General features: G+C 44.0%; 1 protein-coding gene and 1 long non-coding RNA gene across 3 annotated transcripts in view; both read right to left on the bottom strand.

The window, feature by feature from the left end:
- Positions 1-16649, bottom strand: part of HLTF (helicase like transcription factor) — a 92991-nt gene that overhangs the window by 27214 nt on the left and 49128 nt on the right. For both annotated transcript variants that reach the window (XM_040349087.1, XM_040349086.1), the window contains exons 18-19: positions 13577-13756; positions 11341-11462 (exon numbers count right to left, since the gene is read on the bottom strand). In XM_040349087.1, coding sequence (XP_040205021.1) covers positions 11341-11462; positions 13577-13756 — 302 coding nt within the window. The remainder of the gene's footprint in view (positions 1-11340; positions 11463-13576; positions 13757-16649) is intronic.
- LOC120936606 lies at positions 6393-7694 on the bottom strand. Its single transcript, XR_005748621.1, has 3 exons — positions 7610-7694; positions 7384-7512; positions 6393-6561 (listed from the first exon to the last, which is right to left on the bottom strand). It is a non-coding gene; the product is annotated as an uncharacterized LOC120936606 (long non-coding RNA).

Here is a 16649-nt window from a genome sequence, read left to right as displayed (position 1 = left end):
TAGGTGGGTATAAAATCTTATCAGTGTTCAAAGGGTTTGAACCTGGGATTCAATACAACTGGGTTGGGCTGAAGCATTGCCAGGTCACCTAGGTGGATATGAAATGTTACTAGTGTGCTCTATGACTGCACCAGGGATTTCACACAGCTGGGTATACTTAAAGCGGATCTCCACTCTAAAGTGGAGTCCCGCTGATCGGCACCCTCCCCCCCTCCGGTGTCACATTTGACACCTTTCAGGGGGGAGGGGGGTGCAGATACCTGTCTACAGACAGGTATCTGCACCCACTTCCGGCCCTACGATACGGGCAAAGGACGGGTTTTTTCTCCGCTAGAAAAGAGACAGGACACTATGGTGGAGAGAATGTGGCTGCTCACCCCGATAAAAATGATGAAAAGAATTTTCCCAAATAGGGTTATTGCGCAGCTCAAAAGGAAAACGGACGTTACTTACCGGTAACGGTGTTTCTATGAACCTTCCAGGACGGCACCCGAGAGATGATGGCTCCTCCCCACAGGAAACACAATCACTTAACAATTTAAAAGTCCCCACCCTTCCCCTTGATCCTCAGTATGAATTAGAGTAGTCCTGAACTGGTTCACAAGGGACATTGTTCCGTATAGGTACTTACCACCTAGCGTTTAGCTTATCTTTTCCCTCCACATAGGGCGGGAAGTAGGCCTGCCGTCCTGGAAGGTTCATAGAAACACCGTTACCGGTAAGTAACGTCCGTTTTCTCTCATCACCTTCCAGGACGGCACCCGAGAGGATAGACGAGTAACCAACAGGCCTACTTTAGGGTGGGACCCTTGCCTGCAAGGTCTTTTGCTAGATGTCAGAATCTGATTTTATTTCACCACTTCCTAGTGTGTGATGAGGGTATCCTAGCTGGATCATGAAAATGACCTGCAGGTCTGCTCCACCTATGCTCCTGTCTCCTCTTTGGATGCAGAGTCTAGGTGGCACGTGCTCTTAAAGAAAAAAATTCTGAGAGCTTGAGTATTCTTTAGGATAGAAAGGTTGGCTGCGCCAATATTCTAGCCATCGTGGTTGATAGTGTCTGCAAAGCTGCATAAGACCATCCAAAGTTTAGTCAGAGATTTGTTCTGTGAAACAAAGACCTACTTTGATCAACCCAGAAAAAAACAACATGTGGTTTTAAGCCACTAATCTGTACAGGGAGAATGGTTTAGAAAGAAACAGGGTCTCCCGACGTACAATCCTTGTGGGTCCCCCTTTTTTGTTTGCCATAGTCCTCGTGAAACAAGGAAATAAACCCACTCAAGGATACTAGATTAAGGGAAGTCTATTCCCTTCACTCAAATGACTGGACAGGTATGTGACCAAGCAGGGCGTTTGGTGTGCTCCTGCACTCCCTTCAGTCCACCTGTCCACCTCCATTCATTGGAATGCATGTGACTTTATAGCGAGGACACTTATTGGTCAGTGTCTGGACCACAGGATGCCTTGGCGTGGCTCGTTCGTGCGTCCGCCAATACGCGTGGACAAACTCCTGTCTCCAACGTACACTGCTAGACCGGACAAAAACAGCTGCTCTGCAAGCCGGTTGACAAGCAGGTCCCATCCTGGTCATTCCCCATTTCTGGGTTCCTTCCCATCTGAATACCGACATGTCAGATGTGAGATTGTTCTATATACCCTAGGCTCCTTATAACCCTGCGAGTCGATCATTAAACTACGCAGAAAGGAGCCTGTTACGAAATTGCGAGTACCCACTGCATTCATTGGTATATAACAGAAAAGAACAAAGGTGTCGGGGAAAGAAAACTTTTCACCGCCCCCCGCGTATAATATGCAGATACATTTTACCCTATAATCTCAGGGTAAACCCATGAGTGCCACACGCCAACAGAATACAGTATTCTGTAAAAATCCAGTGTTTGAGGTCATGATCCACTCCACGCACCAAGGAGTGTTAAGTTAAGCAGATCCCTACCACAAGGGACCAATGCCATAGTAGGAGTAAAAGATGAATATTGGTTATTCATATCCAGTTCGTCCAAGGGGGTGACATGAAGGACATACACTGAGCTATAAAGCTCGAATCGGATCGGGAGAACCAGTCAGAAAGAATCCTGATGCTGAATTTTTTAGGCAAACAGCCCCTAACAGCGTAACCCCTTTCCTACTAAAAAGAACCTACTAGGTGATTTTATGACCTCCTTCCAGTGTCCTATAACCCTACTGGGTTCAGGTCTAGGGAATGTCTCTGGCATGCCTAGAAGTAAAGGCCCGCAATCAGAAATCCTGTTCCTTCCATGTGAATGGAAAATAAGGTCTGAAATAAAGTGACCAAAATGTCCCAGATATACAGGTCCTAGATCTTGTATTTCCGAAGGACAGCAAGCTCAGACTTAATATGGAAAAACAGATAGACACCCCCAGCCTCCACTGCTGTGTTTTCTGATATACAGACACCTGTAGGATAGAGAAGACACAACCAACCTTAGGTGTGTATTTCTCATATGTAGTAAGATACCATATAACCTAAGCCCAGAGAAAGGACAGAAGCTCCAAGTGTGAGCTTCTGATGCTTAATAGGTTTATAGGTCCTGTATCCAACAGAGAGGCCACTAGCCAATATGGTGTTTTTTTTTTTTTTTCTGAGTAATAAACAACGCAGAGGACACAGACACCTTCTACTGCTGTGTTTTATTTTTGTGCAGCGACCCAAGGTAATAGATTCAGGACAGGAGGACAAGAACCACTATAGTGTTGTCTATTCCTGACTGACCGCAGTACGGTCTTCCAATCAACAGAAAATAATACTAGCACCTATAGTATATCTCTGATGATCATAGAAAAAAAAAAAACAGTCGCATGGCCAGTATGACCAAAAGGACATATGCGGCCTCAACCGTGTATTGCTGGTGTTATACTCCCTGCAGTCATAACTAGCAGAGAGTGATATTAGCATACTTCAGATAAACAATAGGGTATAGGACAAGGGACCGAAATGTTACAGACAGTAACATTGTGTATTCCAACACCCACAGTCATATACCTGATAGAAACGTCACTGGCAAGAACACTCAATGCTGTGCGTTTCTGGATAGTAACAGTATACCGTCATGAACCCACAATACCAGTTGTGCATTATTTTGATTAGAAAAAAAAAACTTGGAAAGTTTATATGACCAACAGCATGTTGTCAGCAACCCAATGTGTTACTTAATGCAACCTTGTCGGGTCATCTAATCAACAGAAATGTCACTAGCAAAAAAGGACCCTTAAAGCAGTGCATATCTGAATTTATAAATATCCTTAACAATAATACAATGCTATGCGTTTCTGATCAGCAAAATTGTATAGTCATATAACCAGCAGAAGTGTCGCTATCAGTAACTCAGCATCATGCGTTTCTGATAAGTAATAGTGTACCAACATGTAACCTCCAGAAATTTTTACCAACAGTAACTCAGTGTGGTATGTTTCTGAATAACCATAGTGTGCGGTTTATATAATAGAGGTGTCACCGACAAATCAATGTCATGCTTCTCTGATAAGCAATAATATACATTCCTGTATCCGACAGAAATTACACCGACAGTAACTCAATGTGGTATATTTCTGAATAACCATAGTGTGCGGTTTATATAATAGAGGTGTCACCGACAAATCAATGTCATGCTTCTCTGATAAGCAATAATATACATGCATGTATCCGACAGAAATTACACCGACAGTAACTCAATGTGGTATGTTTCTGAATAACAATAGTGTGCGAATATAGCATAGAGGCGTCACCACCATTCAGGGTTATGCGTTTGATAAGGAACAGAGTACCGTTATCTAATCAATTTTAGGCATTTCTGGTGAGTCATAGGATATCCCTTGATCATCAGTCTACATATATACACACACAAATATATATATATATATATATATATATATATATATATATATATATATATACACACATACACACACACACACACACACACACATATCTCAGAAATGACCCAAGATAAACCCATGTTGTGCATTTCTGATGTGCGGACAGACCAACGCTCTATCCTAGCATAACCTGAGTTTCAGATATTGATCCTTCATCCCAGTGAAGGAACATGGTAGTTCCAAATACTGGAAATCCGAGGTGTGTGACTATACCACAATAGTGGTAGCTGCTATTCTGCTATTGCAAAGGTCTGAGTAGGTGTAGCTGGTCCACACACAGGTGGGAGCTAGTCCAAGCCTTTAAGGTCTTAAGAAATCAATTAGGTCTCTCATGAAGAGGTGACCATAGTCTCAGGCTGGAGGCAATCAGACACCTGTATGGCTGATTTTCATAGTTTTAACACAGGGGTTTGTACCAGAGAAACTCCCAATTAAGGGTTGCAGGCTAGCATTTTATGCTTCTCACACCACCTAAATGGTTTGTTGCCTGAGCCACAAGAGGTTTAGATTAACTCTAACACACTGACAGATATACCAGCAGTGTAAGGAGGAAGTGATCGGTTGGAACTTGGGAGATATTGTAACCAATAAACAACCCCCACAAGGGTAATAAACCCACTAGTATGCCCCCTGTTGGGCCTATCCTAAGAGTTTAGGAGGTCAGTTTTTTGGCTAAAAAAACCTAACTGCACCCTTGTGATCTGCCTGTCAGATTCATGGCAGGCTGGCCCTAACTGGATTGAGCCTTGCTCAGCCCCCTTTTATGAGATTATTCTAGGGATTTTATAATCTCCTCAGAGGCCTGTATTTGCCTGCAGCAGTCCAACCAGACCCTCTAGGGTGAATGGCTCCTGTTTAGCTTGGCTTACCATATCCTCCCCCTGTCCTCCTTAAGCTTCCTCTACCTGGACTAGAGGGAATGACTGTGAGGGCGGGGGAAGGGCACTAGGTTCCGTTCGGACGAGGCCTTCTTGGGAGGATATGTCTTCTCTAGGGATAAGCTCCTCTATGTCAGACCTTAAGTTACGGACTGCCTGGCGGCTTCATGGAAAGTTTTTCCTTTCTCTGCCAAGTTATGAGGAGCTATGCCCTGTAGCGGTAGGAGACTGTTTATTTGGGGTCTCCTGGGATCCGCTGGGGGGTTTTTGCAAGACAAGAGATATACATATATGCATAATATTACTTTGTCCTCCCCCAGGACTGCAGGTTTGTACTGGGGAGGTGAAAGGGTGAGAAGTAAAAACCAGTCCTGTGCTGGCTGGCTGGCCCCAGAGACTCAGACCCTGAAGACCAGGACTCTCACTCCCTTTCCTCCTCCCTTTCCAAGGGGGAATGTACTCACTGCGCCCCGACCTGGATCTGCCTGCAGTCACATTTGCCTTCATCTCCTCCTGTCCATGAGGAGGTTTGGCTGGGTCCCCGGCTGTCGGTACCTCTTGTAAGGGCTATCCGCAAGCCGACCCTTCCACCGCCATGCTTCTCTCCGGCGTCCCTTCCGGGTTGCGCTGTGAGGCAAAAGCCCACCTTCACTCAGAGAGGCTTGGAGCGCCATGTTTCCAAAAGTAGGAAGCAGTACCCGGGAAGAGAGAGCTCTTCAAATGGCGGCGTTTCTTCTGCACCCTAGCGATGGCAAGCCTCCCCGCAGCTCAGAGTGCTGGTGCACGCCTGGGGCGACCTGTGAGTTAGACCCGAAGGCCTACAGGTTAGTTCAGCCCTCCCCGGCCTCCCTAAGACCTGTCTCAACAGGGGTACCTTCGACCCTCCCCGGTCTCTAGGTTTTCAAACAAAACAAACGTGACGATGTGTTCGGAGAAACACAATCAATACTGAGGATCAAGGGGAAGGGTGGGGACTTTTAACTTTTAAATTGTTAAGTGATTGTGTTTCCTGTGGGGAGGAGCCATCATCTCTCGGGTGCCGTCCTGGAAGGTGATGAGAGAAAGAGGTAATACCATGTAATAAAAAAGTTGTGTTTATTCACATGTTAAAAAGTGGACAAAAATTGGGTAGCATAAATGGATGGAGCATGAGTTGTATCAAGTACACAAACAGCGTTTACATAAATGTATAACAAGCAGTACACAAACAATGTTTATACAGTCAAAAATGTGCATTGTAGTAAAAACAATCTAACGAACGTTTCGACCTTTGAAGGTCTTCTTCAGAGAGTTTGTGTGGCTGGAAAGGAACATATAGTAGTTAGACATCTCATGATCATAGTTTAGGTAATAAGAGATACATTGTTGGTTTTACAAAAAGCCCTTTGGCTAGAGGAGCAGTGTGCAAAAGGATGTAATGAAAGCAAAAAGTCAAAAAATTAAGCAAATTCGTGTGCAACATTGCAAACAAAAGTATCTTAAATACATTTTTTAATTTTTAATTTTTAGTTTTTAATTATTAATTCCTTTACCTTGATGATGTGTTTTAATGATGTGCTGCAGTCCAAACGGCAGCATCAGGCGGTCTAATAAGGATAGCTTCCATCCCAGGCAGAAAAAACAGCTGTCCACATAATGTGAAACACCCCGCTCAACACCACAAGAGGTCACCCCCAAAAAATTATGGGGCCAAGATGGAATGACCATATAGGAACCAGGAGGGGTAGGGGAACGTCGGTGGAATGAGGAGGTTTAATAAAGAAGCCTGTAAACAGAATAGTAAAATTGATATTCTGGATGTCTACATACATATGTAGTGGCACGAGTTATTAAAAAGTTATTGGGGCTCTGAGGTGAGAAGTGACGGTGAATGTAGATAGCCGTCACAGGCTATAATGAAAAGAAGTGCTCAAGAGTACCAAGATAAAATAATAATCTCTAGAATACGGAAACAAGGGTCTCCCCAAGGACAAAAGGAGAAGGAAGAAGAACATAAAAGGGAAAGGGAAGAAAAAAAAAAAGGAGGGTAAGAGGGAAGAAAAGAATGAGTGAAGGAAATGGGGGTGATGGGAGTAGATTGGAGTGAGGTGAGGGGAGAAGTGAGAGGTAGTGAAAAGGAATGAAAAAACAGTGGAGATGGCGGTGAGTGATTGAAGTGAATGACCTAGGGATGCACAAACAAACATGCATCAGCCGCAAGAATGCGGAAGTGAGAATTAGCTGATAGGAAAACACAAATGTAAAACAAAGAGACGGGAGAAAGGAAAATGAGAAGGACAAGGAGGGAAAAAGAAAAAGTGAGGGGTGAAGGTACAGAAACAAGAAGTGAAAAGTAGGCAACGGTGTGGGGAACTGGACTGGGGAAAGAGGAGAATGGGGGGGTGATAGTGCAGAAAGGGAATTGTATAAACTAAAGCAAAAAGGATGGGAATGGAGACAAGTGACACATGGGGAACGGAAAATGCAGGATACATTGAAGTGAGGGTAGCTGGGCAAAAATGTAACAGTGAATGGCAAACACCTGATGATAAAAACGCATCAAGGATAAGGGTGAGTGGGGGGGGGGGGGGGGGGGAGAGGGCTGTACCTTTGAATTGTAGAGATTCAGTTAGGAATTAAAAGAAACTGGAAGACTTCCTGAGCAGAGATCACTGGTGTCAGATACAAAAGCTGCTGGGATATAAATAGCAGCAGCAAGCAGACAAGGTGATTCCTTCTAAAATATAAGAGTAAAAAGGGTCATTTTTGGAATGAAACCAGAGAAGCCAAAAAGTTTGGCCAGAAAAAGGGATGTAAAAAATAATAAAACTCACCTATAGCATAGAGGCCACCAATATGCTAGTAGTTGGAAGTACCAAGCAAGATCCTTCCAAACCAGCAGGTAAGGCCAGACTAAATAGAGTGCATCTAGCCTAATTGTAGGGAATGAAGAAACAAGTACCACCTGTGGAGAGGGGAGGGGGGGAAGGAACGAGTACCACCTGAGGGGGCTGCGGTCGATCCGCCCCTCTGCCTAATCAAGCACAACGTTCCACACCCACTCTGGTGGGTCAGGGTCCCAAAAAAAAAAAAAAAAAAAAAAATGTCGCCATCATGTGGGGAATTGCTATAGCGCAACGAAAAAAAAAAAACGCACCTGGTAAAGCCAGGTGCATGGCGGCGGTGGTCTCCTCGGCGTGTACGCACGCCAGCGTCGTCGGCTTACAGCCGCCGCCCCCACCATCCCACGTGAGGATGTGACGTCACCGCATGCGCGCGGACCCGCCGTGCACGCGCGTTGCACGCCACTGGGTGTGAGGGCGGTGCGTACATGCCACCAGCAGGGGGAGAATGCGCTCCCCACACGCGGCGGCCGTGCACTGTCGCCATCATGTGGGGAATTGCTATAGCGCAACGAATTGCGCTATTGTCTCACCCTGCTGGGCGGTGGACGGGACGCCCACATGAGTGGCAGCTGCCACAACCTGGGGAAAGGAGGGGAGCATCCTAGACCAGCCAAACAAAGAGACATGTCATAGGGAAAAGGGGAGAGGGAATACTCCAGGAAAAAGGAATTACTTATAAATACATTTCAGAAACATGAGAGCAAACACATATATAGTCCTAAGAATATATACAGTTCCATATTTTAATACACATAATTACAAAAACACTGGTGACCCTATCACAACATACATGTATATTCTAAACATAATTGACATCCCATACTTGTCCTTATGTACATGTGTACTACAGGTATATTCCAAATTAATTAAAGTATTATTCTAAAAAAGCATGAAATAACAGGGTGACAGATAACAAACGGCGGACAAAGAGCATAGGTCACATGGGCACATGGCAGTCACCCTGTGTCCATAGCTCAGGATTTAAGGAGCAAAAAAGATTTAAATGCTTAAACCAAAAGTTAATTTATAGTTTTACATTTTTGAAGGAGTCTGGATAATTGAGATAGTGCTGATATTGCAGCCAACCAAAGAAATTCCAGCACGCATACTAAGCATAAATCAAGCAAAAGATGGATATGAAAGATTTTCCCAGGGGATTGGAGGAAAGACCGCATATGTGTGGTATTTATTGCGTCTTCCCGGATACAAATCCCTTAAGGAAAGGGGCAAAAGAGACCGATTCATTAAGCCCTGGCAGAGTGGTAGCCTGCAATCGAAAAATCCATCGCTGCTCATGTTGCTCATGTCCCTCTTACCCTCCTTTTTTTTTTTTCTTCCCTTTCCCTTTTATGTTCTTCTTCCTTCTCCTTTTGTCCTTGGGGAGACCCTTGTTTCCGTATTCTAGAGATTATTATTTTATCTTGGTACTCTTGAGCACTTCTTTTCATTATAGCCTGTGACGGCTATCTACATTCACCGTCACTTCTCACCTCAGAGCCCCAATAACTTTTTAATAACTCGTGCCACTACATATGTATGTAGACATCCAGAATATCAATTTTACTATTCTGTTTACAGGCTTCTTTATTAAACCTCCTCGTTCCACCGACGTTCCCCTACCCCTCCTGGTTCCTATATGGTCATTCCATCTTGGCCCCATAATTTTTTGGGGGTGACCTCTTGTGGTGTTGAGCGGGGTGTTTCACATTATGTGGACAGCTGTTTTTTCTGCCTGGGATGGAAGCTATCCTTATTAGACCGCCTGATGCTGCCGTTTGGACTGCAGCACATCATTGAGACACATCATCAAGGTAAAGGAATTAATAATTAAAAACTAAAAATTAAAAAATGTATTTAAGATACTTTTGTTTGCAATGTTGCAAACGAATTTGCTTAATTTTTTGACTTTTTGCTTTCATTACATCCTTTTGCACACTGCTCCTCTAGCCAAAGGGCTTTTTGTAAAACCAACAATGTATCTCTTATTACCTAAACTATGATCATGAGATGTCTAACTACTATATGTTCCTTTCCAGCCACACAAACTCTCTGAAGAAGACCTTCAAAGGTCGAAACGTTCGTTAGATTGTTTTTACTACAATGCACATTTTTGACTGTATAAACATTGTTTGTGTACTGCTTGTTATACATTTATGTAAACGCTGTTTGTGTACTTGATACAACTCATGCTCCATCCATTTATGCTACCCAATTTTTGTCCACTTTTTAACATGTGAATAAACACAACTTTTTTATTACATGGTATTACCTCTTTCCTTTTGAGCTGCGCAATAACCCCATTTGGGAAAATTCTTTTCAGGGTTTTTTCTCCGCTTCCCGTCCGTCCCCCGTTGTATGCTGGGAACACTCGGCTCCCAGCACACAGCGGGAGCCAATCGGCGGGCGCAGCGCGACTCGCGCATGCGCCGTAGGGAACCGGGCAGTGAAGCCGGAGCGCTTCACTTCCTGGTTCCCTCACCGTGGATGGAGGGGGGAGCAGCAGGGTGACGAGCGATCGCTCGTCATCTGCTGCGATCGGCGCTGGACTCCAGGACAGGTAAGTGTCCTTATATTAAAAGTCAGCAGCTGCAGTATTTGTAGCTGCTGGCTTTTAATATATTTTTTTAGTGGCACATCCGCTTTAAGGCTCCATGTAGACGGGACGTTTTTACAACTGCTCCTAAATGATAAAACTTGACAGATAGTAACCCACATTTAAAACATCAGTTTTGTCGCGTTTAAATGCCGTGTTTGCGTTAAAAAAAAAATGGGCAAAAACAAAAAACGCCTATAAACGAAACGCCGCTAAACGTGTTTGGCATCAGAAACGTGGAAATCTTCTGCGTCTGAACCCATTTTTTTGCTTTCAAACACTGTTAAACGCAACTGCCTAAAAAACGTCAATAAACGAGACTTTGTACATGGTCACATAGGATTAGGGCCCTTTCACACGGGCGGACAAACGGTCCGTTTATTACAAGTCCGTTTACGGACTTGTAATGCTTCCCTATGGGATTGCAGACGTTAGCGGATGATGCATTCGCAAACATCCGCCTCCGCAAAGATCCGCTTTTTCGGACGGAAGAAAACCCTATTTTTCTTCCGTCTGGCGGAACGGATCGGATGAATACAGACACACGGTCCGTATTCATCCGATTCCCCATAGGGGGGAGCGGAGGAAAGACAGGGCGGTCTCTGCACAGTGTGCGGGGACCGCCCTGTCCGCCGACGGCTCAGCGGGGATTTACGGATGATCCCCGCTGAGCCGACGGACACACACGGGGCGGATCAATACGGATCCGCTCCGTGTGAAAGGGCCCCAACATTGAATGAGTTCAGGGGCAGTTGAAAAAAACGTCCGACTGCCTCTGAACGTCCGTTTAGCAGCGTCCTGTGTACATGGGGCCTAAGACAACTCCAAAAAGTGCCTTGAGATATGATGTCTCTCAACAAACTCCTTTCTATTCGGAATAGCGATGGCTCTTCTAGGAGGTAGCAATCTGTCAAATATGTAACAGCGCCATCTAGTGTGTACAAACTATAATGCCACAGAAATTGTAATCCATGTATTTTCCATTTTACTGTAAAGAAAGGGAACCATAAATTTGAGTTTAGCTACATATTCTGCACATGTAATGAAACCATTCATCAGATTATACCTGACAGAGAATTTGACAGACTAGTTGAAACAAGATGGGGATGACAGCAGATCTGCCTTAATCGGACAAGCACTGCAAGCACATCAGCATAATGTGTCAGGACCGTTCCTTCATTAAAGTACCTGAAAGATATTGCATATTTACAGTAAGTACACAAGTATTTTCTCATCCCAACAGCATGTTATACAGGGTTAAGCCCCCATTTACAGCTTAGCATTACTTTGCTTGTTTTCCTACGCCTGACTATGCAGAATCCCATTCTAAATGTGCCTGTTCACAGTTGTATGCTCAGCTGCCCTATGCTCAAAAAAGTACATGAGCTTTTTCGATCATATAGACTTCAAAAGGAACTCCTCTAAAAGTGTGATACGTGCATTTTCAAGCTCTCCAATGGCAGCAATCAGTGACCTATAGCTGGACTGCGATATTGCAGTGTACATTCTGACACTTTTTGGAAACCAGTCCAATTTTTTTTTTTGCTTAAAAACACCAAACATGTTATACTTGCCTGCTCTGTGTAGTGGTTTTGCACAGAGCAGCTCAGATCTTCTTCGGGCCCCTCCCTCCTGTCAAATGCCCCCACAGCAAGCACTTTGCTATGGGGGCAACCAAGCCGAGTCACAGATCCGTGTGTCCTCTTTCTCCTCATTGGCTCACTAATTTTGATTGACAGCAGCGGGAGCCAATTTCTCTGCAACATCGCTGGATAGACATGGACTGAGGCAAGTATTAATCTTTCTCTGCAGCCATTACCATTTGTAATACAAGCTCTACGAGCAGGGCCCTCCTGTACCTTCTGTATTGAACTGAAATGTAATTGTGCTGTCCCCCCTCTACATTGTAAACTGCTGCGTAAACTGTTGGTGCTATAGAAATCGTGTATAATAATAATAATACTTTACAGACAGACGGTTATACCTATATTCATTCCAAGTGATTGGACACTGGCAAAGAGGTTTGCAGAGTCTACTCCTTAATGCTCATTTACACTTGCTTCATAGGGCACTGGAAACACTGTTTTAAAGCACTCTGAATACCAAAGCACCTGTCACTAAATTAAATGGTTACCTTACATTCCTGTTTACACTGTTGCATTTTCTTGGCTTCAAAAATTATACTACACGTCGCTTTCTTGGTGTTTCCAAAGCCTCCATAGAGGTCTATCCCAAATCTTGCTTGCAACACCTAAAGCTTTTGAGAGGCTTTTATTCAGCATTAGCTTTGCTTTGTTTTAGAGGTATTGTAGTTACGAGAGATACCAGGATGCACTGGGAAACCAACAAGCAAACTGGAAATATGTCTGCAGTCACTTCCGGTTCATGCGTGTATATTCTGGAAGTGTCTGATGCAGACGTCACATCTGGTGTGCAGCAGCAAGAAAGCGAGTGTGGTCTGGACTGGAGCAGAGCAACTAGCAGACAGCACACATGTTCCCATGTTGTGTGCAACATGGGAATGCTATAACAGAAGGTGAGTGGGGACCAAAGAGAGAGGGCTGAGTGGTAGAGGACCAGCAGAGCTGGGGGACTAGAGCAGAAGTAGGTGAGCAGGGTTGGAGTATTATAGCGGGAGGAAAACGGGGACCGGAGAGAAAGGAGGATCAGCAAACAAGAGGATCAGCAGAGCTGGGGGTTACTACCAACCGGGGGGGGGTTGGGGGTTGATTAGCAAAGCTGGGGGTACTACTGAATGGGGCATCAGCAGAACTGGTAGTACTACTAAGCAAGGGGATCTGCTGCACTAGAGAACCAAGAAGCCGGGGATCTGGTAAATGAGGGTACTAATGAGTTGGGGATCTGCTAAATGTGGGCCATATGACCCCGCCCACTCTGGGAGGCTCATTTGGTTAGTAAGCAATAAAAAAAGAACACAGAGAAGAGAGGGGAGGGACCTGTGTCTTTTACTGTACTCCAAGATACAGAATTTATGGGTATTTTAAAATTCCTCTTATCTATATAGTGCAGGACAGGACAATCAATTCATGGACCATGGGATGTCCCCACACTAAACAGCTGCAAGATTCCCACAGGGGAAAAGAAGAAGGCCAAAGGGCCCCAAAACAACGGTTAACAGAAGCAACAGTGGGTTCTAAACAGCCTCAGAGCAAGCAGTTTGAGAAAACATGAAAGAGAATTTAAGCGGTATCTCCGATCAACAGCTTTAGGCTTCCTAAGGTAATGCTTTTTTAAATACAGCAGTCTGAATGGTCACAAAAAGTCTCAGTGCAAACTCTTACCTGCTAATAATAACTTTTCCTTCATTCTGCATTGATTCATATATTTTTCTTTCTTCAGATGAAAGTTTGATGTGCTGGACATAAACTTTACGTTCAGGCAATTGCAGTACTGGCTTTCCTTTAACCTTTGTTGTTTTTGTCCTCCTCAGGGTGATATTTTTAATAAGTGCTTGTAATCGGCTAAAAGAAAAAAATGTAATCACGTCTTAGTTGTCATGTATACAGATGTAATAATATATAAAGTTAAAAGAGAAGTTAACCTTTGGGAACACTAGCTCTCACTTTTAAAAATAAGCGTGGTGGTGCGGGGCCGCGTCATTCGTTCACACAGCTCCGTGTGTGAATGGACAACAAACCCTGACATCCTTATCGAGTGTCGGCCTTTAGTTCTCAATGAACTATGGAGCTCCACAGCGCTGTGTTAGTTCATCGATTTCTTCCTGTCAGTGTATCTGCCTGCCCATATGGGATGTACAGCACACAGATATACTGACAGATCTGAAGGAGACCTGCATGGCACCAGCAATCTTCTGATCACTGGTGCAATGCTTTACAGGCTCCAAAGAGACAGAAAAATAACAAATGCACATTTTTTATTTACCTGCAACAATGCTATAGAGAGTGTCACATTTATGGAAATACAATCTTATGTAAAAAAAAATAAAAAATAAAAAAAATGTTGAAATTATTGGTTTGGTGGGATGTTTTCTTTAGACCCCTTTCACATGGGGCAGAACTGCTCAGCGGACTCCACTAGCTCAGCAAAGGGTCGATCCGTTGATCCCTGCTGAGCAGGAGGATGACAGGTCTGTCTCTGATCACTGTGCAGGAGGGACCTGTCAGAGCCCCGCTCTTCTCTATGGGAAGATCGGATGAAAACGGACAGCATGTCCGTTTTCATCGGGGAACGTATTGTCATCCCTCCGTTTTGAGCAGGTCTTGTCGGATCGGATGGCAGGTGGGTGTCAGTGGACACATCTCCACCGATATCCACCTGCCCATACAAGTGTCTTTGTGGGCCGATCGTGTGAAAGGGGCCTTAAAGTGGAGTTCCAACCAAAAGTGGAACTTCCGCTCACCTGATTCCTCCCCCCCTCCGGTGCCACAATTGCCACCTTTCGATGGGGAGGGGAGACAAAATACCAGTCTGACAGTTTTCCTTTCCCACTTCCGGGACTCCGGGCCGTGACGTCACCGTGGGGCTCCCTGCTCCACCCACGGCAGTCGGGCCAGTAGGAGAGAGGAGCGGGCCGAAAAGGCTTCACTCCCTGGTACCCTTACCCGCAATGGCGGCGGCAGCAGCACCTGACAGCTGATGGAAACAGCTGTAGCTGCCGACATCGCTGGACTCCAGGACAGGCAAGTGTCCTATTAACCGCTTAAGGACCGCCGCACAACTTTTTACATCGACAGAATGGCATGGCTGGGCAAATAGATGTACAGGTACATCCCCTGTAATTTGCCGCCGTGTGGTCGCCCTCGCGACCCTTTCGCGAGCTTCGTGACCGTGCCCGCGGGTCACAGAGCTGAAGAATGGGGAGATGTCAGTGTCTTCAGATGTCTACCTAGTGACATGTCACTGACCGTCTGTTCCCTGTCATCAGGAACATCGATCAGTGATGTGTCACTCGTAGCCACGCCCCCTAACAGTTAGAATCACTCCCTAGGACACACTTAACCCCTTTAGCGCTCCCTACAGGTTAACCCCTTCACTGCCATTTTTACAGTAATCATGCATTTTTATAGCACTGATCGCTGTAAAAATTACAATGGTCCCAAAATGGTGTCAAAAGTGTGTCTGTGTCTGCCATAATGTCGCAGATAAAAATCGCGGATCGCCACCATTACTAGTAAAAAATAAATAAAAATATTAATAAAAATGCCATAAAACTATCCCCTATTTTGTAGACGTTATAACTTTTGTGCAAACCAATCAATAAAGTCTATTGCGATTTTTTTTACCTAATGTAGAAGAATACGTATCGGCCTAAACTGAGGACATTTTTTTTTCTTTTTATATACATTTTTTGGGCATATTTATTATAACAAAAAGTAAAAAAATATTGATTTTTTTTTCAAAATTGTCGCTCTATTTTTGTTAATAGCGCACAAAATAAAAACCGCAGAGGTGATCAAATACCACCAAAAGAAAGCTCTATTTGTGGGGAAAAAAAAGGACATAAATTTTGTTTGGGAGCCAGTTGCACGACCGTGCAATTGTCAGTTAAAGCAACGCAGTGCAGAATCGCAAAAAGTGGCCCGGTCTTTGGCCAGTCAAATGGTCCGGGAATTACGTGGTTAAAAGCCAGCAGCTGCAGTATGTGTAGCTGCTGGTTTGAAATTTTTTTTTTGGGGGGGGGGGGGGGGGGGGGGACACCACTTTAACCATTTTGCTGCCGGAACTGTTTTGCATTTTTTGCACACGTTTAAAAAAAAATTGGACCTATAGATTAACACAACTGACCAAACTCAATGGGACTTTAAATATACCACTGGTGGCCACTATACACAATAAGATACAACCTATATAAAAAATATCATGCAGTAGCATGCAGATCACGATTTTCCCCTGAAGATCTAAAATTGATTGAAACGCCATGATTGTATACTGTGTCTATTTGGGTACTTTTGATATATAAAACAAGAATTTGTGTTGTAAAAAGGTTATGGCATATTCATACAGGTTTCAAGAAAGTAAATAATCGGTATGTTGGATTCTTCAGAAATTAAGTATACAAACTAAAAGATCCCTCCTAGAGAGTAGGCTAGAAATAATCACATTTCAATGTGGAAATGCATATATTATTTCCTTCAATACATTTTTATTGAAAAGTTTGTAAAACTGCAATGAAATATACAGATACAAGTATATCGGTGACTTGCAAGTCAGTAGCAGTCATACATCAAGTGGAGAAATTATAGCAATGACAAAACGTTTAGCAAGAACACATTAATCATGCCATAACAGAGGAACAATATAGATAAAAGGAAATGCATGCTGTGCGTCTATACCAGAGAAATAGGAAATGTATATATTATTTAATATTTACTATAAACAAACTTTGCTGATGTA

Source organism: Rana temporaria, chromosome 4 (assembly GCF_905171775.1).
Source record: "Rana temporaria chromosome 4, aRanTem1.1, whole genome shotgun sequence".
NCBI lineage: Eukaryota > Metazoa > Chordata > Amphibia > Anura > Ranidae > Rana > Rana temporaria.
This window is presented reverse-complemented; position numbering and strand designations above follow the sequence as displayed.